General features: G+C 33.4%; 2 protein-coding genes and 1 non-coding gene across 26 annotated transcripts in view; 2 read left to right on the top strand and 1 right to left on the bottom strand.

The window, feature by feature from the left end:
- Positions 1–9,588, top strand: part of LOC117342257 — a 28,010-nt gene extending 18,422 nt beyond the window's left edge. For 15 of the 24 annotated variants that reach the window (XM_033904329.1, XM_033904332.1, XM_033904340.1 and 12 more), the window contains 9 exons: positions 1,190–1,273; positions 1,940–1,987; positions 3,086–3,190; positions 3,966–4,082; positions 5,461–5,619; positions 6,660–6,818; positions 7,858–8,016; positions 8,849–8,908; positions 9,460–9,588. In XM_033904329.1, coding sequence (XP_033760220.1) covers positions 1,190–1,273; positions 1,940–1,987; positions 3,086–3,190; positions 3,966–4,082; positions 5,461–5,619; positions 6,660–6,818; positions 7,858–8,016; positions 8,849–8,877 — 860 coding nt within the window. In that variant the 3' untranslated portion in view covers positions 8,878–8,908; positions 9,460–9,588. The remainder of the gene's footprint in view (positions 1–1,189; positions 1,274–1,939; positions 1,988–3,085; positions 3,191–3,965; positions 4,083–5,460; positions 5,620–6,659; positions 6,819–7,857; positions 8,017–8,848; positions 8,909–9,459) is intronic. The other 9 variants (XM_033904338.1, XM_033904325.1, XM_033904333.1 and 6 more) reach the window with 8 other exon arrangements.
- Positions 9,589–16,056: 6,468 nt separating this feature from the next.
- LOC117342924 lies at positions 16,057–26,186 on the top strand. The gene is made up of 8 exons (XM_033905223.1): positions 16,057–16,164; positions 17,238–17,373; positions 20,807–20,848; positions 22,534–22,638; positions 23,644–23,751; positions 24,267–24,416; positions 24,968–25,033; positions 26,057–26,186. The coding sequence occupies exons 1-7, from the start codon at positions 16,126–16,128 to the stop codon at positions 24,994–24,996; spliced, it is 609 nt and encodes a 202-aa protein (XP_033761114.1). The 5' UTR covers positions 16,057–16,125; the 3' UTR covers positions 24,997–25,033; positions 26,057–26,186.
- On the bottom strand, positions 19,955–20,026 carry Trnag-ucc. Its single transcript has one exon. It is a non-coding gene; the product is annotated as a tRNA-Gly (tRNA).
- Positions 26,187–27,284: the final 1,098 nt, after the last annotated feature.

Below are 27,284 nucleotides of genomic sequence, written 5' to 3'. Positions count from 1 at the left end.
GATATCGATGGCTGGTGTGTCATTTGAAAAAATCTGGTTGGTGTGTCATTCGAAAAATCTTTGATGCTGATGGCTGGTGTGTCATTTGAAAAATGTTTGGTACAGGTGGTGTGTTATTCGAAAAAAACTTTTATATCGATGGGTGGTGTGTAATTCGAATTTGTTTTATATTGATGGATGGTGTGTCATTTGAAAAGAAAACAAAACTTTGATATCTCTGGGTGGTTTTCCTATTACAAGTCTCAATGTAATAAAAATTCTTAACATCAGCTCCTAAACACATATAGGGCCTGAGAGTGATATAAAATACTATGATAATCATTGTAGAGATGTCCTTCTCCATGTAGTAGGACGCTAAAAACTCGCTTAAATGTCAAACCCATATTGAGGCGGACGGACGGACGGCCAAGGTCGACTAGTGGGGTGTAGTGTTTTGTCTGTAAACTTGTGGGGTGCACAGCGCAAGTCGATCAGAATTTCAAAATCTGTATTTATTTCCGTTCATTCCGTCGCTAAAATAGCACATGCGCAGTGAGATCTAATGTTGATTTATGGGCAAAAAAAACGAAAATACTCCTATAGCTGACGAATGCACCCCACAAGGGTGTTGAGTGAGTACGGACAGACGGACAGATGGAATCGGAGCACAACAGTATTACCCCTCTTAGTCGTATTTGGGCAATAAATATCGAATCGTTCACTTAAAGGGGGGGGGGGGGGGGGGGGGGGGGGGGGGGGGGGCGAGACTATAAAAAGAAATGGGCGGAGCTTATTTCAAAATGTTTCTCTTTTTCAGCAGGTTTCAGCTCAGAGACAATGTTTTTTTTGTATACAGTAAACATCAATAATTTATTATGTTGAAAATGTGCATGTAACTGCATCTAAGTATGATTGAAATATCTGCTAAGTATCATGTTTGAAAAAAATGTAATAAAGTAACAATTTGAAATACAATTGTTGAAGTGCTGTTTCAATATATTCAAATATTCCTTTCTTTCTTCTCAAGTATTCCCTCGAATATTATACAGAAGGCCGACACCTGGGATGCTTGGGTTGTGTCCACTGTTAACCTGTCTCCCTTCTGTATGCGTTGTTTATATATTGTTTACATACTTTCAGTTGCTTCCTATTATCTCTGCCGCCAAGGTAGTGAAGCTAGACGGCTTTCCGTTTGGTGAAATGGCGGCAGGTCCAGCATCCCTTATCAATATGAAAGACACAATAAGTAAAATGATGAAAGCCAGGGAAACCAAGGAAAAGGACTTCAAACAAGGTAAAACATTATACTTATATATCTCAGAGTAAAATCCTAAAAGTAATGAGGCCAAGGAAAAGGACTTCAAACAAGGTAAAACATTATACTTATATATCTCAGAGTAAAATAGTTGTAAAATAGTAAATAGTTGATATTGTACCTGTTAAGAAATGACCACCTACCCTTTTTCTGGTGAAGAGTAATATGAATACCATCTTTGATTAAGTTGTTATTCGATGGAGCGTGGAATGTGCACACAAATGCTGACGTTTTATGTGACATTGTAAATCGGGACGTCATCACTTTTCATTCAGATATCACAAAAAGCATAACGTTATAGTCTTGATTAACATGATTTAAAAAAAAACAACACTTTTATTTCTTAACAGGTACACAGGTAAAATATCTTGAGGTAAATTTGATCTGAAAAGATATTGACCTGAAATTGACCTGAAAACGACCTGAAAATAAGGTCAATTCCACATAAATAAAATTTCAGGTCAATTTCAGGTTAATTTGAAGTAAATTTCAGGTCAAATTCAGGTAATTTGACCCGGAAATGTTCAAATGAATTTGACTTTTTTGCCTGTGTTCATGTTTAGATATGATGATCCTCACAATGTCCCTTGAATACTACCATGTTTAAATGTGATACACATTAACTATACTTGTTCTTTACTACAGGAAGTGAAAAAGCCCTGAAAAGGATGACCGATCCATATTCATATTCAGGTAACCTTGCTTGTAATATTGTTTAATTCGTTTTTAGAGAAAAATCTGTTACTGTGTATTATATATTGTTATTGTGACGTCACAATATGTTATCATATACATAAATAGAGATGTATTCCGTTCTGGACGGACGTAATGAGACCATATTGTTTTACACTTCTTAAATCGACATAGTTTCCCCTCGTTCATATTTTCTTGCTATGATAGGTGTGGGTCTGTCATATATTGTATATGTGTACACATTATGCGCCAGCAAAATTTGAACCAATTGAAACCCTTTTCTATGACCAAAGTGTCAAACCAAATTGAATTAAAATATATTAGATGTACATCATTACTATTACACGATTTCTTTCCATTTATATTAAATATGTAGATTTAAGTCAATATAATCTATTTTCTTTTGAAGAGAAATTAATATTCCTTTTACTAAAATGTTAATTTTGCCGATAGAGTAGATTTTGTTTTCATTTTATGTTTTAACAGACATTGTAAGAATGTTGGGTTTATTCATGGATTCATTAATGTGTTCGTTAATGGGTTCATTAATGTGTTCGTTAATGGGTTCATTAATGTGTTCGTTAAGGGGTTATTAATGGATTCATTAATGTGTTCGTTAATGGGTTCGTTAATGGGTTCGTTAATATGTTCGTTAATGGGTTATTAATGGGTTCGTTAATATGTTCGTTAATGGGTTATTAATGGGTTCGTTAATGGGTTCATTAATATGTTCGTTAATGTGTACGTTAATGGGTTATTAATGTGTTCGTTAATGGGTTATTAATGTGTCGGTTAATGTGTACGTTAATGGGTTATTAATGGATTCATTAATGTGTTCATTAATATGTTCGTTAATGTGTTCGTTAATCGGTTATTAATGGGTTCGTTAACGGGTTATTAATGGATTCATTAATGTGTACGTTAATGGGTTCATTAATGTGTTCGTTAATTGGTTATTAATGGGTTATTAATGGATTCATTAATGTGTACGTTAATGGATTAATATTGGGTTCATTAATGCGTTCATTAATGGGTTCGTTAATGGGTTAATATTGTGTTAATTAAAGGGTTGGAATTATTTTCATTGCTTTATTCCAGGGTGTCATGACACTCATGTTCATTGTGAATCCTGGGCGTTCTCTGGAGAATGCACCAATAACCCAGTTTATATGCTAGAAAACTGTCCGTATTCCTGTGGTATGCGTAAGTAGCTATTGTAAACTTTCATATTTTAGCGGTTATCGTAATTAGCTCTTTTCAGTTGATAGTTAAGCGTCAACTATCGCAGTGCAAACATAAATGCGATATCCGATGGACACTTTTGATGAAAACGATACCGAAGATTGTCATTTCACAGATTTCAGAAGAAAAAACAAACATACACGTTTCTTAGATCGTAGCTAACTACCATTGCAAAATTAATTCGTATTTTTCAAAAGAAAGTAGTTGTGTTGAACAGGCGAAGTGAAATAAAAGTGTCATGGTGGTGATAATTTTCTTACTCTTAGAAGAAAGCTATTGATAGTTCAGAAAAACCACAATGATAAAACAGCACTGACATGTTTTTCAAATGTTTTATGGCACAATCTCATTCTGATAAACAAAACAAAAACAAATGCCAAAAAATAAAAAATGATAATAAAATAAATAAATACATAAATAAAAAAACTAAAAATTTAGTTTTCGAATCCTCTTTTCATACGGTCCTGCAAAGACGAAATATCTGTTTCAAAGTTTAATTCGTTTTCGATTTTACTGTTTTGAAGCACTTGATTCTTAAATGTATTGCTACCCTGTGTATCTTTTATAAAATCTTTTATTTATTTACTTTATTTCATTCACAGCATTATACTTAAACATTGTAAAATAATTACAGAAAGATCTTAGCAAGCTACCAAATAATGAGTTTCTTTACATCAACTGTATCTGCTTTTGTGATAAGAATGATTAGAACTTGATTAATGATCTCTTTATATAGCTTGTATCTCAAGCTGCTACGACACAGACACACATTGTCGAGAATGGGCGAACCAAGGAGAATGTTTTATTAACCCTGAATACATGATTCCACACTGTCAGGAATCGTGTGGTGCATGTAAGTAGCCGACACTATTACTAATATTCAAAGTTAAGTTTAGAGTGGGTGGCATTTCATCAGCTTAAAGCTTTAAAATTTCCATAGCAAAGAATTACAGAATTTAAGAAAAAACTTGATTGTAACTTAAAATTTTCCAACTGAATGAATTACACAATTGAAGGAAAAATTGAAAATTTCTGAATCTGAAATTTTCCTTATATAAGATTGACCGAATTTTAAAGAAAAATTGAAAATTTCTTAGCTTAAAATTTTTCATAGGAAAGAATTACAGCAGTTTAGGAAAAGTTGAAAATTTCTTAACTTAAAAAATGTCCATATGCAAGAATAAGAAAATCTAAGGAAGCATTCTTTGTTAATAAAACTTTCCTTAAATTCTTTAACGCTTTCCTATGGAAAATTATAAGTAAAGGAAAGAAACTGAACCCACTTTATATATCAGCCTGATACACTCCGGCATTAAATATTTAGTTATGTTATATTTGGATCTATCCCCTCAGGGAAATTGTCGGTATGCTGAAATCGCCTACCCTCTCTGTCTGTCCGAAAATCCGGAATATCCTATCCGGACAATTCCAGCTTATATGTGGACCGATTTCAATGAACACTTTACTGCAATGAAAAACAACACTTTTGTTGTTTCCCACTAATAACATTTTTCAGTCAAACAACAATGCAAATTAAGAAGGCAAAAAGACCGTAATAAAATTAGCCAATCAGAAGGCTCCGCATTCGTGAGCTATGTTAATCACGCGTTTGACATATATGTGTTATTATTTATATAAACATATACAATGTCTTGTTAATTTGACAACGATGACTCTTTAAATGACCGACAACCATAATGGAGCTATCTGTATTTTGTACATATGCCAAGTTTTGTCTGGAAACATATTTGATAATACTCCTTTATCTAATAACACAAGTATCTTACCCAGCCGCACAATCACAGGGGATAACCTGAAGCGGGTAACTGTAGTTACTCACAACCAATATGGCGCAGGGCGGAAACGGTGAGTATTAACTGATGTGAATTATCAATGTTTTTCATCTTTATCCATATTGGATGTGGGTAACTACAGTTGCATCAGGTTATCCCCCGTGACAATGCAATACATCACTTTTAGTGATGTTATTTTCGAGTTACTTTTTACGTGAAAAGAACGGTAATATTTCTTACAAGAATAGAAATGTATCCTCTTGTATGCTTTAAGAACATTAGCTTTTTTATGCTAAATGAACAATAACAAGCTAAATTTACAACTGTCCCTTCTTGCGAATTTTACCCCCTATAAACATTCAAAAGAAAACTATCATTGATTAAATGCTATTTCACACGACGTTCTCTTCTTTGACAAATTTACGTATTCATTGACAGGTTTGTACTACAAACGTGACGTCACCAAGAGCCTCGATCATGTGTCTCCCGGCACCAAAGCTGACTCCGTGAAAAAACTCAGTAATGAGGAAAAACTGAAGCGTGCTCTTAACTTTGGAAATTTGTTCAGTGGAAGAGAAACATCGTTTCATGCAGCAGGTAAGTATAGGATTCTAACTAGCTATATACCAGTGTCGAATATATTTCACCGTCAAGATTTGTATATACTAAATATCGTAAGGGGTAGTTCTAGGGAATCATATCAACCTGGGGAATGTATTACGATTCCTTGGGTATTTTGAGTTGCTAAATTGAATGGAAATTAAATTGTCGGTATGCTGGAATCGTCTACCCTGTCTGATGTCCGAAAATCCGGAATATCCTATCCGGTCAATTCCAGCTAATATGTGGACCGATATCAATGAACACTTTACTGCAATGAAAAACAACACTTTTGTTGTTTCCTACTAATAACATTTTTCAGTCAAACAACAATGCAAATTTAGAAAGCAAAAAGACCGTAATAAAATTAGCCAATCAGAAAGCTCCGCATTCGTGAGCTGTGTTAATCACGCGTTTGACATATATGTGTTATTATTTATATAAACATATACAATGTCTTGTTAATTTGACAACGATGACTCTTTAAATGACCGACAACCATAATGGAGCTATCTGTATTTTGTACATATGCCAAGTTGTTGTCTGGAAACATATTTGATGATACTCCTTTATCTAATAACACAAGTATCTTACCCAGCCGCACAATCACGGGGGATAACCTGATGCGGGTAACTTTAGTTACTCACAACCAATATGGCGCAGGGCGGAAACGGTGAGTATTAACTGATATGAATTATCAATGTTTTTCATCTTTATCCATATTGGATGTGGGTAACTACAGTTGCATCAGGGTATCCCCGGTGACAATGCAATACATCACTTTTAGTGATGTTATTTTCGAGTTACTTTTTACGTGAAAAGAACGGTAATATTTCTTACAGGAATAAAAATGTATCCTCTTGTATGTTTTAAGAACACTAGCTTTTTTTATGCTAAATGCATAATAACAAGCTAAATTTACTACTGTCCCTTCTTGCGAATTTTACCCTAATAAATACCCGAAGAAAACTATCATTGATTAAATGCTATTTCACACGACGTTCTCTTCTTTGACAAATTTACGTATTCATTGACAGGTTTGAACTTCAAACGTGACGTCACCAAGAGCCTCGATCATGGGTCTCCTGGCACCAAAGCTGACTCCGTGAAAAAACTCAGTAATGAGGAAAAGCTGAAGCGTGCTCTTAACTTTGGAAATTTGTTCAATGGAAGAGAAACATGGTTTCATGCAGCAGGTAAGTATAGGATTCTAACTAGCTATATACCAGTGTCGAATATATTTCACCGTCAAGATTTGTATATACTAAATATCGTAAGGGTAGTTCTAGGGAATCATATCAACCTGGGAAATGTATTACGATTCCTTGGGTATTTTGAGTTGCTAAATTGAATGGAAATTAAATTGTCGGTATGCTGGAATCGTCTACCCTGTCTGATGTCCGAAAATCCGGAATATCCTATCCGGACAATTCCAGCTAATATGTGGACCGATATCAATGAACATGTTACTGTAATGAAACACAACACTTTTGTTGTTTCTCACTGATAACATTTTTCAGTCAAACAACAATGCAAATTTAGAAAGCAAAAAGACCGTAATAAAATTAGCCAATCAGAAAGCTCCGCATTCGTGAGCTGTGTTAATCACGCGTTTGACACCTATGTGCTATTATTTATATAAACATATACAATGTCTTGTTAATTTGACAACGATGACTCTTTAAATGACCGATAACCATAATGGAGCTATTTGTATTTTGTACATATGCCAAGTTGTTGTCTGGAAACATATTTAACAATACTCCTTTATCTAATAACACAAATATCTTACCCAGCCGCACAATCACGGGGGATAACCTGATACGGGTAACTGTAGTTACTCACAACCAATATGGCGCAGGGCGGAAACGGTGAGTATTAACTGATGTGAATTATCAATGTTTTTCATCTTTATCCATATTGGATGTGGGTAACTACAGTTACATCAGGGTATCCCCCGTGACAATGCAATACATCACTTTTAGTGATGTTATTTTCGAGTTACTTTTTACGTGAAAAGAACGGTAATATTTCTTACAGGAATAGAAATGTAACCTCTTGTATGTTTTAAGAACACTAGCCTTTTTTATGCTAAATGAACAATAACAAGCTAAATTTACTACTGTCCCTTCTTGCGAATTTTACCCTAATAAATACCCGAAGAAAACTATCATTGATTAAATGCTATTTCACATGACGTTCTCTTCTTTGACAAATTGACGTATTCATTGACAGGTTTGAACTTCAAACGTGACGTCACCAAGAGCCTCGATCACGGGTCTCCTGGCACCAAAGCTGACTCCGTGAAAAAACTCAGTAATGAGGAAAAACTGAAGCGTGCTCTTAACTTTGGAAATTTGTTCAGTGGAAGAGAAACATGGTTTCATGCAGCAGGTAATTATAGGCTTCTAACTAGTTATATACCAGTGTCGAATATAGTTCACCGTCAATACATATTTATACTTAATACCGTAAGGGGTAGTTCTAGGAAATCGTATCAACCTGGGAAATGTATTTCGATTCCTTGGGTATTTTGAGTTGCTAAATTGAATGAAAATTGCAAAGGCGATTAGCTTAATCACTTGATTAGTGAAAATTTCATTTCTCATTTGTTATATCATCTTTAAATTATGCCAGTTGGAAGAGAATAAAGGATTACAGAATTTCATCAAGTTCAGTCAAGTTAGCTCTAACAGAGATTATTATATCAGGAGTTGAAAATTTTTGTTAAAATGTGATTAGCCTAATCACCTTTTGAACAACTGGGCCCTGGTGTAGATAAGAACCTATTTCTTGACAATGAAATAATATTTTAAACATTCTTACTTCCTGCCCGACCATGTGGGTTTTCTCTGGTTGTTCCGGTCGATCCGGGCCAACGAGAGTTATTGACAAAAGTTGATATAACATATTTCGCAATAGCTCTTCGTCGTCTCTGAATGGAACATCTCCGGGTGGTATGTAATAGTAATAATGTCGTGTGAATATCATTACTTGTTTATTGTGGAATAAACTGGTTTTGTTTTTATAAATACAATGATTAAAACCACGTGAACATAGATAAAGTAGACAAATATTATTCATGTTCGATTGTTCAAATAATACAGACAATAGGTATTGCGCGCCTTAAAATAAAACTAAAATTCTAGATATGGTTTATTTTTTGTTTTAACAGGAATATATAGTAAATGTTCTATAAGATCATACCGCTTCAACTCTGTTTCAGGAAAGAATGGGCCACCGGGAACTCGTTAAACCGAAATGAAGTGAAAATCTGTATTCTGAGGTATTACAAACTACATGAATTTTCATTTCTTCGTCAATAAGCACCAATGAACAAGATTGCCAATCTGTTTTGCAGAAATATTGAAAAATAACTTTCATTATCAATCAGGGGTACCTGGTTGTGTTTTCCTAGTATGTTTCAGGGTTTCCATGTCGATCTGTCATTTTGCCCCCTTTACTCAATATCGCTTTTCTCTAGTAGGATTTGTAGTTATTAATAAGCTTGACTTACGTTTTAATGAATACTGTATATACCTCAAAACTCATCTCACAATTCATGTATCATTGTAATCATTAATCTTGTAACCATTTCTTTAGGAAATGTACTAGTACATAACTTTTGTTGTTTATTTATTTATTTATTTATTTATTATTTATTCATTTTATTTATTTTAAATTCATGTTTATTATATTTATTTTACTTATTTATTATTTTTATTGATTTATTATTTGTTTATTTATTTTGCCTTTTTATTTCCTTCTTTATTTACTTATTTTATTTATTTATTTTTATTTATTGATGTATTTATTTATTTCTTTATTTTTTGGTAGGTGAGACAGGACGACATAAACATGGATAAGGTGAAGAGGACGGAAAGACACGAGCGCGGAACGGACGTACACCTTTTTGATAACACATTGTTATGATATTATGAGTCAATAAATAACATAGCTCACGAATATTTGTTCCGTTAAGTTATTTCTCGTCAAAGTGCTTCAATAATTTTATCATACAAACACAAATTAAAGATGAATGTTATCTTACCACGACTGATTATATGGAAGGTGCATCTCTTATGCAATAAATCAACCGAATGCCGTGAAACGTTTACATAATGATGCCTGTTCAATGAGGATACAATTTTGACGAAACGCATAACCATCATTCGAATGATCCGAATTGGCAGATGATTTAAGCCTGCCATTATTAGATAGTAAAAGCAAATCCAATAGATATTTTAAGCCTATGGAATTCTATTTATAGAGTATTTTCAAATAAAAAAAATGTGGTTGAATGTGAATATTTTAAAGTAAAATATCAAAATGACAAACATTTTACAACCAAAAACAATATGATATTGAAGACAAAGTCATGAGACCGTTCTTTATCGCAGGATCTCTGGTTTCTGTCTAATTTTTACCAGGAGAGAAATGTGTGAGAATTAAGATTTAATTTTTCTTGTAAATAGCAGTAAACAAATGAACAAATATATGTCATAATCATGTATTTATTACGAAATCCACCAAATAAAACTACAGTGTATACAACCAGTGTACAATTCTCACGTGCGCTAATTATTTTCTTTCTAAGTAATGCACATGTACATGTGTGATAACATCATAACACTGTCAGTATACATATGAATAGTATGTGTACAGGTGTAGTAGATGGCAAACACATGGTCTATCCACAAGGGTTTTCATTATTAGTACATAATCTCAAGGTATCATATGTTTATTTTTGAAAACTTCCCTAAATAATCTCAAGGTACCATATGTTTATGTGTGAAAACTTCCCTAAATAATCTCAAGGTATCATATGTTTATGCGTGAAAACTTCCCTAAATAATCTCAAGGTATCATATGTTTATGTGTGAAAACCTCCCTAAATAATTTCAAGGTATCATATGTTTATTTGTGAAAACTTCCCTAAATAATCTCAAGGTACCATATGTTTATGTGTGAAAACTTCCCTAAATAATCTCAAGGTTTCATATGTTTATGTGTGAAAACCTCCCTAAATAATCTCAAGGTATCATATGTTTATGTGTGAAAACTTCCCTAAATAATCTCAAGGTATCATATGTTTATGTGTGAAAACCTCCCTAAATAATCTCAAGGTATCATATGTTTATGCGTGAAAACTTCCCTAAATAATCTCAAGGTATCATATGTTTATGCGTGAAAACTTCCCTAAATAATCTCAAGGTATCATATGTTTATGTGTGAAAACCTCCCTAAATAATCTCAAGGTATCATATGTTTATGCGTGAAAACTTCCCTAAATAATTTCAAGGTATCATATGTTTATTTGTGAAAACTTCCCTAAATAATCACAAGGTATCATATGTTTATTTGTGAAAACTTCCCTACATAATATCAAGGTATCATATGTTTATGTGTGAAAACTCCCCTAAATAATCTCAAGGTACCATATGTTTATGTGTGAAAACTCCCCTAAATAATCTCAAGGTACCATATGTTTATTTGTGAAAACCTCCCTAAATAATCTCAAGGTACCATATGTTTATTTGTGAAAACTTCCCTAAATAATCTCAAGGTATCATATGTTTATGTGTGAAAACTTCCCTAAATAATCTCAAGGTATCATATGTTTATTTGTGAAAACTTCCCTAAATAATCTCAAGGTTTCATATGTTTATGTGTGAAAACTCCCCTAAATAATCTCAAGGTATCATATGTTTATGCGTGAAAACTTCCCTAAATAATCTCAAGGTATCATATGTTTATTTGTGAAAACTTCCCTAAATAATCTCAAGGTATCATATGTTTATGCGTGAAAACTTCCCTAAATAATCTCAAGGTATCATATGTTTATTTGTGAAAACTTCCCTAAATAATCTCAAGGTATCATATGTTTATGCGTGAAAACTTCCCTAAATAATCTCAAGGTATCATATGTTTATTTGTGAAAACTTCCCTAAATAATCTCAAGGTATCATATGTTTATTTGTGAAAACCTACCTAAATAATCTCAAGGTATCATATGTTTATTTGTGAAAACCTACCTAAATAATCTCAAGGTACCATATCTCAATGTGAAATATACATGTACAAATGTACAGAACTATGACCGAACCTCGCAACTCATAAACGAAAATATATATAGGAACAAAATTTTACCCGGAAATATTCAGCAACAGTTATTCCTCAGATGTAAACAACAATTTTACAGTTAAAACAATGGCGCAAAGATTTGTTTTGTTTTCTCTTTATATGATATAATGTGATATAATACTTCTGTATTAAAATGATATTAAATATGAAAACACCATCACAGCTCCATCACAATGTATCACATATAATTTTGTATACTAGTAAACGCTCATGTCATGATTTTAATGTCATGAATGATGATTTATTACCTATCATGATATCATAAATTGATATCAAAATGACGTCACATATCTGCATATCATATTATTTGCATAACAGAAAATTGGTTTCAAATGTGCTTCAAAATCGTCATGGAAACGCGTTTTTCGTTTACGTGTTAAAAATAAATTTTATGACGTGATGAATATAAACTTTAAATTTGTTTCTATTCAATACGAGATTTATTGTACCATATAGCATATCTGTACTACATGTATCTTTGTTCGACCATTACTCATGAAGAATGTAAATGACCATGTCACATTGAAATATACGATAGAGCTTTCTATAATTTGAGATGCCCTAATGTTACTGACATTTATTTGAAAGTAAAATAAACAAGATTAAAGCGCAATTTCACTGCATATGATTTACATGTTATTCGACAGAACTGTCTATAATTTGATATTCCCTAATGTTACTGACATTTATTTGGAAGTAAAATAAACAAATTTTAAACATATTTCCATTATAAATAATTTACGTATTATACATAAATGCTGTATGTATAATAGTTAGTATCAGGGAGCTTACCTTCTCAAGCTATCTTCCTCGTCATTCCCGCGAAATTTGTCATGTCCCATGTTTCTTTTACATTCCCTTAAATCAACGAATTCCTCAAATAAGATAACCAAAACGTAAGCATTGTTGGATTTCAGGGAAAAACCGATAAGGAAACCTTTAAGTAATGTTGGTTAGACTGGTGTCTTTTCTTTTACTGTGAAATGGTATACAGTATCTCTTCAACTATTCATCAGATGCATCCGTAGTGATATGTGATGACATCGAGGGCAATTTATACCGTTTTATTGTTAAGTCTAATTATAAAATAGACGTAAAATGATAAGATATGATTTTGCTTTCAATACGCGATTCATTCTTGGCATGCTCTAGAAGGATTGATTCCCCGATCGGTAGTAAAAAAAGGTTTTGTGTCGCCTGTTCGATCACGTGGGTTTCCATGGGCACTCCGGTTTCATCCACAGTAAAGTAGTCTAGCTTATCCAACATCAAAATGACGTTCAAATAAGTATTTTTGCTGACATCGACGTAATTTAACCTTGACATCAATTGACAGATTCCGGTTAAACCTCCAAGAAACTCCTTATACTGAAAAAGTATCACATTAAAATGGCTTTATTCTAATAGGCAGCACTGGTACTCATGATTGCTCAGATGTTAAAATTCAATTTGAAAAAAAAAAATCCTTTACTCTACATTTAAGACTAAATTTTTAAAGTGGAAGCAGCAACTATAGATATAAATTTTACTTTTTCGGAAGATACTTTTTCGAAAAGGTCAGGTTATACATAATTCTACTTTGAGAAACGTGGTTAATGTTTCACTTTTAGCAAATAGTTTTAATGACAGGAAAAAGAAAAAAAAAGAAAAACATTTTCAATATGATAGGAGATCATGCATATCCTATCTGAGTCCTCACTATGACAGTAGGTGGTAAGAAACACGGACACATACATACATTTGTCTGATAGGTATAGGTAAAAAGAGTAAGCAACTTCTTGTCTGCTAATTATTAAGAACATACGGTAAGGGGGTATTGATATTATATAAGGTAAACTATTGAGAATACATACTTGGTGAAATTGGAATATTGATATTAAATAAGGGAAACTATTGAAGATAAATTCTTGGTGAAATTGGAATCATCATAAATGAATACAGGTCATAGAGCCCATATGCATGGCACACTATCCATACACTGTTGTGTAACAAAAGCCAATTTCAGCAAATTGATATATTTATACATAATTTGTAACCAAGGTTACACAAACTCTTGCAATTCAGCAACAACGGACTAAGAACCGATCCTTGTGGAATCCCTGCTGGAACATTTTGATGCATAACCTTCAGATAGTAATCTAATTTCGGAATGATGAAAAGTTTTGAAAACAGTTTAAACTATTATATTTGACACAATCTAATTCCAACTTTAAAGTAGTTCATTGTGCCAAACTCTTTCAAAGCATTGCGTTTGTTTCAGAATATGATTTCTTTATTTTGATATTGGCAATAACTAACGGCACGGTAAATAGATAACAATTCATTAACAAAGACTTGTGTATTTCGTAATTAGTCCCCTGCCGTTTGAAAAACGGGGGGACTATAGGTTTACCCTCCGTCCGCCCGTCCGTCACGCAATAATTGTCCAGACAACTCCTCCTAAAGTACTACTCCGATCTTAACGAAACTTGGTATACATGATCAGTATAGTTGTGCATACCACATTTGTTTTGTTTTTTTCGAAAAACCATTTTCAAAAAAAATGGGAAATGAATAGGTGCACTTCTAGCTCAGGCAGGGGACTTTGTATTGCTGTTGCAATACTATCCATCCTTGTTATATCAGTCTTCCAGACCGCCTGGTCGTATCGTACTTTTCCAGGGGTCTCCAATTAATTCTATACTTTTGCTTAAAGTTTCCCCTCGTTTAATCAATTTTGAATTTGAATTATAGTTTCGTTATTATTAATTTTCGACTTTAATATGCCACTTGAGAAAGGACTAAGTGAACAATTGAATTTTGCCCACGAACCAACATGATCCAAACAACCTCTGGTGGGCAACACTAAGTAGGCCAAAGCACAGGCCCCTGGGACCTTTTAGATTATTTTGTACATATCTTATTGGTCGTCTCTTAGTTTGCTAGAAATAACACCTGGTTTTGGTGAAATTGATTCGTAAACAAAATTCCATTGTTTCTGTAGCAGGCTCTTATCAAGAATATGGAACGTAACTGATTTTAGGACATTTAAATCTACACCAAGGATAATAACATGTATATTAAGCATGAATATTAGCATTAATCTATTGCATCTAGTCAGCATAATTATCAAATCGAGAAAATTATTACGTATGTCAACAAAGGTGATGACAAGATTTGACGTTTCGTTAATGAGGTTTCCGGTAAATGAACCCAATTTGTATGAGCCTGCTTGCACTTAATACCAATCATTATAACCCCAAGAACATCCCTGCTTTGGTATACAGCAGTACAGAGCAGACGACAGGAAACATCACGTGATTATCATAAAAGTACATGAATAAACATGAGCGCCTGCTGAGTCAGATCTTAGCGTTCATATAAGGCTTTTCCATGACATTTGTACGAAATTAGTTGCAAATGTCATCTATTTGATTCTATCAGACCAGTAACATCCAAAATGTTTTCTTCGTGTGAGTCTCTTCTCGCTAAATCGCACCAAGAACTACATATTATTTTCATTTACATGGACGAAATTAATTCTAGATGTGAGAAAAGATTAAGAACATATTCAATTCCAAAACGAATTGTCTACAATTATGCTTACACAATTTATTTCATTTGCGTTGTAATAAAAATTGTTGTACGCGGATGAATGGTGGTTCAGTGGTAGGACGCAGGGCTAATGGAGCGAAGGGTCTCTAGTTCGAGTCCCAGCACGGGCGCTGTGTTGTATATGTGAACAAGATATTTCACCAAGTTGTGTTTTAGTGGACTGAGCAGTAATTGTTAGGGCAGTTAAAGAAATGTCGTGTGAAAGATCTTAGCGCCAAACGGGGACACCTAGCTGTATTGTCCACATGGAGTTGAGAAACAATGGATGGTAACTAAAGGGCAGATAACTACAGATAACGATTAAGACTCTAGCGGTATACAATAACTTCAACTTATCATTGTTGCTATTATGACCATCATGTTGTGAGGAGAAGGCTTGACTCAAAAACGAGAGTACAGCAGCAGAAGAAGTTTACATTATCATCATTTCAGATGACCTGATTTAGGTATTTTCTTGAACATTTTCCAATAAGCATGTTCCATATAACACAGTGCCCTTTAAAATGTAGATTAAATAGAATCTTCCAAACGCCGTTTTACGTTTCCATCTGTTTTTTGTTTGTCTGTCCACATAATAAGCACGTTTTTGACATTAGAAATGTTTTTATGTATATAATAATTATATATAATGGTCAATTTCCTAAAAGGTCACACCACACAGATTTTACAGATGTCATATAATTAAAAATCATTACTGATGGTATAAAACGCTGTCCTTAACTCGCTCTTTGTTAAATTGATTTCTCACCATCCTAAAAGGTAGACATGGCGTGTACCAGTGCGATATTGGCGGCGATATTAGTGGTAAGTTTGTTTCTATATTATATATTAATCTTTCTCTATTACCAAATCTGTATTCACTTTGGATTTTTTTTTTTTTTTTTTTGCCAATCCTAGATATTTCTGGGTTATACGACCTATTTGAGGACTTTTTTGTCCACGAGTTTCCCCTTAACTCGCATGCCATATCTGAAATTTAACGGTTCATAATATACATGTACATACGTTCATCTTTTTTAACCTTATTCTCTTTTATTCCAGCTTATTGTTTCAAATTAAGGACCAAGTGCACCTTCGGGTTTTATTTTTGTCGTTTTTATGTGTATATACATGTATGTGTGTTTTCTTGTGTTTTGAATCAATCTTCCTTCCTCAATTTTTGTGCTTTTGGCCTCTATCGTTACTAACCAATATTAGACGGATGAAGCAGATACGCTATGATGCAGATTTATATTCATAACTGAGTATATGCTGTACTTGCATTTTTCTAAACTGATGTTTTAAGATGTTTTTCAATTGTCTGTCTTTTGTTAATCCTCAGTCTGCTTGTTTTACTTATACATGTATACGACTGATTGATACATTTAAAGAAATCAAATCAATACTATATCTTTATCACTGTCGAAATAATCCACTTATTGGAAACATAAAACAAAACAAAAAAATCTGATATTACGTCTATAATGTATTTAATTTGATTTAATTGTTTTATTCCGTTTCAATTAAAATCAAACTGCCATACTTTTTTATTTTCAAATTAAGAAAAAAATACAAAAGACGATTGTTTGCCTAGAATATATCTAAAAAAAAGTCATTGAAAATGGGAGGTTTTCAAAAATTTCCGAAACAAAGAACAAAAAAGTCAGGCATCATTTTACAGTGTAAAAGCATGATTTAATTCAAGTTGTCAATTATAAGCCTAATTAGACTTAATAGCACAAATACCATACTAGTCGCTTTCGGCGAAATATTTCATTGATTTATTCATTGTTTTATTTTTGATATCAGAAGGGAAATTGCAGTAGACTGCAGTTGCGATCTCTATAATACCGTCACTCTCTTAGATACGATAGCAATATGTTGTTACATATTTCCAGGTCGTTCCTATTACCTACGCCTCACAAGGGACGAAGGTAGATATGGTGGCAGGTCCGGCATTGGCTCTGAACCTGAAAGAGACAATAAGTAAAATCATGAAAGCCAGGGAGATCAAGGAAAATAACTTCAAACAAGGTAAAACGTTTTACTTATCTCTCTCAGAGTAAAATCAGGAAAGCCATACAGACAAGGAAAAAACTTCAAACATGATAAATCGTTATACCTATCTATGTCAGACTAACTTAAGTAGCAGACATTTGACACATAGCAATGCCAAAATGTCGGTATATCACACACTCTCTCCATTCATGATGTTACCCTGGGTAATTTATGATATTTTGTTTGGGTTAACAGCATAATCTACATTTATAGTATCACTCTGGGTTCAACAAGGTAACTCCATATTCATATTATCACCCAGGGTTCAATAAGATAATCTGCCATCATACTTTCACATGTTAAATGAAACAATTTTCATTCATTATTCCATAATGTGTTCGAGGAGATAACATGCATTTTTAATACATTGTTTAACAGCGAAAATTCAACATTTAGTAAATGAACAGATAATCTTTACTGAAACATCTTCTTCTTTACTTGATTTATTTATAGTCAATAACATGAATTTATTTCAAAATGTAGTGGTTGGGGAATCATTTTTACCAGCTTTAAATAGATACTAATGTCCTGTATATATCTATATCGATATTCCTAATACACATATAATCACTCATTCAAAAGGACGATATGGTTAAATAACTAGGATGATTATCATTTGTTTAATATCAAACTTGGTGAACAAGGAAACGAATACACAGAAAAGCTAAATATACACGGAGTCAAACCCATTGGGATAAGTTTAAACAGCTATGAAACTCTTGTGTTAGTGCTATAAGAAAAGCTAAGATAGATTATCTAAATGGAATAGCAGATAGCTAAAATCGACTAAACGCTCTTCGCGCGAATGGTGGAAAATAGCAAATAGTTTTACGCATTTCTCTAAAAAATCACATTCTATACCTCCATTAAAATGTAACAATACAGGTATAGTATTAAACGATAATAGAGGTAAAGCAGAAGCACTTAACGCCTATTTTTCTGAATAGTCTACCATAGATACATCACAAGCTACACTTCCTCCGGGCAATACATTTCCTCCTCCTCACTTAGATATTCTCACTATTACATCGAAAGATGTAAACGATGCAATTGCTGTTTTAAATATATCTAAGGCAACTGGTCCTGGCTTGATCCACGAAAACTTTTTAAAGAAGGGAAAAATAAATTATGAAAGCTTGAAAACTGATAATGTCACGCCTGTTTTTTAAAGAAAGGGGACAGATCTATTTTATCTAATTACAAACCCATTTCACTTAGCTTTGTTGGTGAATTAATAGAACGTTGTGTATTCAAATACAGTACATGTACATACCCTAAAATATCGATAATAAGCCGCGGCTTATTTTCTGTTTTGGTTAGAAATCCCAGGCTTAATTTTCGAATCAGGCCTATTTTCAAGGCCGTCTTATTTTCAAAGTCATTTATCCTGTATGGCAAGTAAGGCTTATTTTCGGAACCTTTCATCGGTGAAACAAAAATCGATAAATAATACTCGTCGATACTAATAATAGTTAATGAAATCGTCAGCACTATACTTAATTACTCAAAATAATTTATAACATTTAACCCTTTCGTCATCCAGAGCTGGACTAGATCTACAGGTCGAAAAATAACTCTATTTTTTGCTTATACAGACTTCGATATATTTCAAACGTATAACTAACCCTGAGCAAAACACATCACATGATCACCATGTGGTGTTCTTATAATTTGTTTATAGACACAGCCATGCATGTCGAAATATTAGTGTAATTGTACCAAAAATGGTCTGTCGTCGTGATCTGATCACCATCAAAACTTTCTCCGAGATAAACATTTTTACTGTACATCAATCCGGTTTTACCGCTGGTGACTCTGCAGTTATTAAATTACTTAATATAAACGTGATATCGGGAAAGCCTTAGATTTAAGGAATAAAATTAGAATAGAGTTTTGTGACATAAGCAAAGGATTCGACCGTGTTTGGCCTGATGAGTTGATATATAAGCTGAAATTAGGCATAATTATTAAATGATTGGACAGATATTAAAAAAAACATAGGAAAGAAAGGGTAGTTTTGGCGGGAATTTTTCTGATTTCAAAAATATAAACGCAGCTGTTCAACAAGGGTCAATTCTTGGCCCTTTATTTTATCTAATTTATATTGATGACATTGTTGTCAACTTAAGATGTAACGTTAAACCCTTTACGTAATTGCGGGCAATCAGAATGTAGCAAGTACTATAATGAATAATGATTTTGATACCTTCAAAAAAGCTAAAAAAAAAAAAAAAAAAAGGCTGATAAATGGCTGGTAACTTTTAATCCCGACAAAACAATAAGTTTACTCATATCTCGGAGAGTATTAGGACCTGACCACGGAGACATTTTATTTACATAATAGAATGTACAAAATTATCTTAATGATAAATTAGAAAGTGTGCAGATAGAGGCAGCCAGAATTGGGGAACTAAGTTTGCAAAATTAGAACTTCTTTATAGAGACACAAATTGGGAATAACTTATTGATCGTCGTAAAAAACATAAAATATTGCAATATCATCAAACGGTTCATAACTCAAAATTATATTTCTTAAAAAAAAACATAAAAATAAATGTGCGTCGGCCGGGAGTCGAACCCGGATCGACTGCTTGGAAGGCAACCATGCTGACCGTTACACCACCGACGCCTTATGGATGATTGATTGATGGGGCTTAACATTCTTGTTCCGGTTATAACCGAGCCTCTAGGACACTACCGACGCCTTATTTAATACAAGCCTATCAGACTTACATTAAACAATAGGGGCCTACTAATACAACAAACCTGTATCATAAATCCTTCTTACCCTCATCTATACGACTCTGAAATTAACTGCCATTAAATGTAAGAGAAAATTCTTCTATGAGGGCCCTCAAAGCACATCTAAGAGCTTACACAACACGGGTAACGAACTTTCATCTAATGATTTTAACATTGGAAAAAGAACGGGTAAAATTATCCATGCTAGACTCCGACAAGAATGCAGTTCACTAAACCAGCATCTTTTTCGTAAAAATCTCACCTCGATGCACATGTGGTTTTAAGATAGAAGACATTTTTCAATATTTACTCAACTGTATTAATTATGGTCGTATCAGACAACAATATTTATCAAATGTAATGACGAAGTATGATATTAATGAAAACCAAGATATTCTTTTATCGGATTATCAATCGCTAAACACCAAGGAAAATGAAGAAATATTCATTTCTGTCCCGATCTTCATTAGTTTTCAAACACCACTGAGGTGAAATTAAATCAAATTTTCCAGAAATGATTTGTTGTACCTTCGGGTACATCTAGATCATAGTACAATTGAAAGTATTAAATATGTAATCAAATAAAGTATTTTGTTGAGAAGTTAATTTGTCAATCTCATTATTGTATGTCTATGATGAAATGTCGTAATACATTCTCTACAAACAGGCAGTGGAAACTCCCTTAAGAGGATGAGCGACCCATCTTCAAGTAAGTTCCTTTCTGTCAAAAAACTGGTTTTCGTTTTGAGAGAAATTGTGTCATGTGATATTATCATGTTACTATAGTGACGTCATGACGCATTATGTTGCTGTACAATATTAATGAATATATGTCTTATGTTCAGAACGCAGGTTGTTAGGTCTATATCTGTATACTCTTTTTGAACCGAAATATTCTTTCTTAATTTCACATGTTTAATATGGACGTGGAGGATCTGTGAGAGAAAAGAGCCAATTTCTTAAAATATGTTACTGAATAAGTTGCATCTGCAGATAATATATTTGAAACCTGAACTTACATGGTGTAATACTTCATCTTATCGATTATGTTTTGCAATATTTCCTCACAAAATATCGTCCGTTTTCATTCATATACATGTAACTATAAAATGTGTAATGGAAAAATCTATGAAACGTTCTTTCACCTTGAATTTTCACGCGTGAAATGCGATTTTTTTTGTGTGTTGAATATCGGTAAGAAATTATTATCGGTACGATGATAATGATTTTGAAAAAAACCGTCAGTGTACAAACAATGTACAGATGTATACAGTAGGGAGGGAGGTATGCTCCGTCCCCACTCTCCCTATCACCATGGTCACAGGTACTTGTGGACATGAATATGATGTTTTTAATTTAAATGTTACATTATAGACGAGTAAATTATTGTATTACAATCGCATGCTTAATTTGTAAAAAATATATCGTACCTTGGCCTTATAAATATTTATAAGGCCAAGGTACGATCTATTTTTTTTTTTACAAATTAATCATGCGATTTGAATACAATATATAATAATTCGTCTATAATGTAACATTTAAATTAAAAACATCATAATCATGTCCACAAGTACCTGTGACCATGGCCACATTCCCTTGACCCTATGACCATGTATGTTATTTATAAATAGACGGAATAATGACAATAAAGGCAGTAAACACTTCATATTACTCTCAGATATATATTTCGTTACTATAAATAGCCGTACGTCATTATTTTTACTAGGCAAATTAATGAATAGCCGAGTTAAATTATCGTCCAAACTCTTCATCTTCAAACTGCCATTATGCCATTACTGAACTGTCTCCAAAAAGTTGGGGCCACCGCCGAGTGGTTAAGGTGTCCCGACACTTTATCACTAGCCCTCCACCTCTGGGTTGCGAGTTAGAAACCTACGTGGGGCAGTTGCCAGGTACTGACCGTAGTCCGGTGGTTTTTCTCCGGGTACTCCGGCTTTCCTCCACCTCCAAAACCTGGCACGTCCTTAAATGACCCTGGCTGTTAATAGGACGTAAAAAAAACAAACAAACAAACTCCAAAGGCTGAACGGTGGGACAAGTTGTTAATTTTCGGTAGAGGAGCTACTTGTTTAACTAGCTATTACTTGATAATATAAAAAGTGTGAAATTAACTTGTTATATACTAAGATTCAAAACTTGTTACCTAAACGGTAACTTTTTATGTAGGATGTACTTTTTTCTCCAGCATCTGCTCTATAGATAGCACAAAAACCACAAAATAATACAAGTGAGGGATTTTCGCAGATGAATTGCCTTCGCGTTTTTAGCTTTAACTTCACTCTCGCGTACATTTCCACTTTTACAGTAATTAGAAAGAACGTGTATATATTGAAACGTTTTTGATAAAACTGTTCTGTTTCGTTTGTATATCAGTGTGTTTTGACAATGACGAACAATGTGAATTCTGGGCGGGTATAGGAGAGTGTGGACGAAACCGGGTTTACATGCTGAACAACTGTAAGGATTCCTGCGGTGTGTGTAAGTATTCAAAGATACTCGTTCGTAAAAAAAAGACATTTTCTGGGTGTGATTTGACATACGTACTTCATGTAAAAGTTTGCAAAGTGTGTCGTGTTTCGACAGAGGAAGCTCGGACACCATATGCTTAGTTATTATTTTATCACAATATTCTTTATTTAAAGAAAGAAACGTGTAGTGTTGTGGTAATCATCATTGACGATATATTTTATAGGGGAAAGATAACTCTGCCGGATAGTTAAAGAATTAAATATTGTTCTTATTAGAATATCATGCACTTTTCTTCTCTTCTCTTTTTGTTTTTGTTTTTGTTTTGTTTTGTTTTTGTTTAACCTTCTTACTTGGATTTCGTCAATGTTGGATTGTATAAGAGATAACTACAGATAGATAGGGTGGATTGTTTCAACTTTCCAGGATCGTGGGTTGGATTCTCCCCTTCTGTTAATGGAACATTTTCAGAAACAAATAATGAGGTACATTGTATATTGGCTCCTCTCTATGTAGAAGGCGGCTGAAATTGTGGTTCTGAAGAATCGTGTGATTTCTGTTGGGTCAGATATAACGGGTGCCCTGCAGAAACCAAGGGATTTAACAGGAAGTCGTAGATGTTTGACTTCCTTACAATTTTCTGTCAACGCTATACCATATTAAATGGTCAATATTGATCATTTTATTGCCTTTGAACTTTGAAAAATAGATAATAGAATAATTAATAATGAATGTAAAAAAAGTCTTTCCTAAAGGAGCCACAGCGATGAAATAGTACTGAATATTTTGCATGATATGTCTAAGGTCAAATCAATATGTTTTTGGCAAAAAAAAACGTTTGTATAGTTTGGAAATAACTATTTCACAGAAATATGAGGAACAGCAAAAAGATTTCAACAAGCATTCCAATTCATACGAAGATCGCAGTAGAATTTTCTTAACAAGAGCTGTGTCAACTTGTCTGCTATAAACTGTTCTAATGCAATTGATAACATGTTTATTTTGTTTGTATCCAAGGCGGTTGTTTCAATTACGATATAGAATGCAGAGATTGGGCAGCCCAGGGGGAGTGTGGTCGAAACCCCGCGTACATGATAGTGAAGTGCCGTGCTGCATGTAATGCGTGTAAGTAGCTGATCCTCACTGGAAATGTTCAAAGTAGAATAATATAAAGATCGTCACTTATTATCAGATTTCCATAAAAGTTGAATCATAGCAGCCAGCAGAGTATTCCACATAGGACTGGTGCCGGTGGTCTGAATAGTGTCCAACCCTTTGTAGTCTCTGAACTACACAATGAATATTGTTGTTTAAGGCATTGAAGCAGCAAAGCTCACGAAAGTTGTCCCCAATTTGAAGAGGGTATTGGATTAAAAAAATCATTTATTTACTATACCCATAAAACGGAGTCTCTCTCTCTCTCTCTCTCTCTCTCTCTCTCTCTCTCTCTCTCTCTCTCTCTCTCTCTCTCTCTCTCTCTCGTACATTATAAAGAATTACTGTGAATAACATCTTCAACAATTTCACCTCCAAATATATTGACCATTGTTAAAGTCTATAGCTTTTCTCTCTCTCTTGAAATCTGATTTCCGATGTTGAAACAAACATTTTCTTTAATGTATTCAAATATCCACTGACAGGTGTGAATTATAAACGTGACGTCACCAGCAGCCTTGATCACGGACCACCTGGCACCAAAGTTGACTCGGTGGAAAAGGATGAAAAATCGAAAAGTGGTTATGACTTTGGAAAAGTTTTCAAGAGAAGAGAAACATGGCATCATGCAACAGGTAAGTGTAGACTCTTACATTTCATCGCCGATAACGTATAAGGTAGGCGTTAGTTTGATAATTATAAGATAAGTGGTTTTATGATATGTATCGGCATAGAAAATGCATTGACGTGTGTCGAAAAATGTATTATGAAGTTTTTGTGAAGCTAAATTCCAAATGAATGTAAATATGGCTTCAGTAATAAAAACCAACCCCAAGGTATTGTATTTTTTGCCAGATTCAACATTATATTTATTTACAATAAAGATTATAATCTATTCTTTAACAATGAAATAATACTACTTTAAATGTTACTACGTTTTGGTCATAGCGATGCTGATAGTCATATACAACACATACTTATTTATGACGTCATAAGATTAATCCTGAAATAAATATTGTGTATTCATGAGACAGTAGAGTTACGTGCTAAAATAAAATCATCACATTTAAGGGGCATCTAAACAGCAAATGGGGTTCCTCGTATTTCTTTTGTTTAAGGTTTTTAGGTTGAAAATATAGTGAATTGTCTTAATTAAGGAATTCTAACCTTCTAACCTCTCTTGCAGGAAATGGTGGGCCACCGGGAACTCGTTAAACCGGATTCGGAATAAAGTGAAATTCTGTATTTTGAGGTACTAGATCTAGTACCATTATTATTATGACCTTTTCATAACTTTTTTTACCTTTTTTGAGTGCTTAAATTGAATTACAAATTTTCTAAATGGATGAAAATATTCACTTACTTCCTTGTCTCAACAAACGAACTATCTGTCCTCGAGTCGACTGTATCTTCGTAATTCTATAATTTGAGGTTACCATATAACATTATTTATAAAAAAAATCTATCTTCAAACTGTCTTTACAAATTGTATTAACACCCTCTCTTACCTGTGCATATTGTAAACATAACTTTTTATAAGTATGAATTTATATGCCCTAGTGTAGAAGTTGTCAGTTATTATCAATTAATATTCTACTACATTCATATTTTCCAGATTTTTCACAATACATTATACGGAAAAGTAAGAAACAAACAATTATGTCCATGCATATGATCTGCTCACATTGTCATGTTATAATTGTAACATTGCTGTATACTTGTTTGACCTCTTGTTACACACTCTCAAGTGTGTCAGAGAGTAATAAAAATCTTGGAATCTTGAATCTATATATTCAGGAAAACATTCCTTATTGTTTTGAACACAGATGAACAACCATTCTGCTGGATGAAATAATATATGCCTATTACCATTTGGATACCAGATAAATTACTCATACATCACATCACATCATAAATAAGTCCGTGGTCGAATTTTTCCCTTTTCAACGTATTTTTTTTATATATATTTTTTCCCTTTTCAACGTTTTCTATGTTAATTTTTTTCGTTGTTGAAATTTTCGCCTCTCTTATGAGTTATTTTACGGTTTTTGTTTAAACGTCGTTATTCACTACATTTAAATCTCGCTATCTCAAATTCTGATAAAAAAAACCTCTAAGACCCTTCTTTGAAGTAAGTCCTCTGTCCCGACTCTAAAAGATCCATGTTTTTTTTTGTTTTTTTTTTTTTTTCATGTTGCATGACACACTCAGCCCCGTTTTGGAAATGTACACGACTGGTATTGATATATAAATATATATATCTTATTTATAATAGGTTACATGGACGGTATGATTATGCTTAGAGAGTCAGAGGGGCAAGAACACGGAACAGACTTGCGACAACATTATTTGCATAAGTACACTGTATATGGAATTTTGTGTCAATAAATGGAAGAACCCTCGTTTATGTATATTTTCATGTTTGTTTACCATCACTATTTCATCATACAAACACAAATCAAAGATGCAATTTTCTTGCCTGTGATACTTTCCAATTTAAAAAACCAAATTGATTTCATCAAGCACTACAGGAAAATAAGTATTATTTAAACATTCAAAATATGAAAACTGAATAACTTCTTTGGGCGTCAAATTAGATGTGATTCAACATTGACGTCCTTTGACAGATCCATAATGTGATAGTTTAACCAAACGTTGCGGTATATCGTAGATATCGTTATTCGGACCTGTTGTATTGATCTTTGAAGGGACATTCCTTCGTTTGAATAAAGTTTAGGTCGTCAAAATAAACCTTACTGGAAATTATGTTTTTTTTCAAAGTGGTAAAATTGATAATATTTACATTAATACGGCAGTTTTACTCTCAAGATAAACCAAAGTTCTTCGAGTATTAATTACTGAAAATGATTAATTCGACCCGAAGCATCACTAATTACCGCAACGACACACACAAGAGTTCTCTGTCATGAAGTGAAAATAATACCATGCACAATGTAATATGATTCCCCATCCTCTGCGATGTGTGTTAACATCAGCTTTTGTGTGTCCCCACATTATGTACATTTTTCACTTGAAAATCGTTTTCAGATACGTAACTACTTAGCTGACATTATGCACGTGCATGACCTGAACGTACATTGTTTGCAGAGTAATTTTATACAATTTCATATAATTGACAATTTTGAAGAAAAAAAATTCACAATGACATTACAAATATCACACAATATAAAAGACCGTACCACAGATGATTTGAAATGCCGTCCCAGGCTCGCTGACTAGACAACTATTTTCTCAACATCACAAATGCCACATCGCGTTTAGGACAACAGGGCCTATAGCCGGTGAGAGTTGTGGTACGTTTTTCGGCATAGCCGTATAATATTCTTTTGGCCCCGGATATGACGCGACAGGTGGCGTTACTGGTCAAGATGAAGTATGTGATTGGTCAATGTAGCGGTAGATGCAAAATGCAGATATGCAGTTAAAAACGAAACAAAGTTCAGATTGAATGCAAGCTGAATAAGTGGATGTATCTTTTCAAA

The sequence above is a fragment of the Pecten maximus genome, chromosome 14, assembly GCF_902652985.1.
Source record: "Pecten maximus chromosome 14, xPecMax1.1, whole genome shotgun sequence".
Lineage (NCBI taxonomy): Eukaryota > Metazoa > Mollusca > Bivalvia > Pectinida > Pectinidae > Pecten > Pecten maximus.
This window is presented reverse-complemented; position numbering and strand designations above follow the sequence as displayed.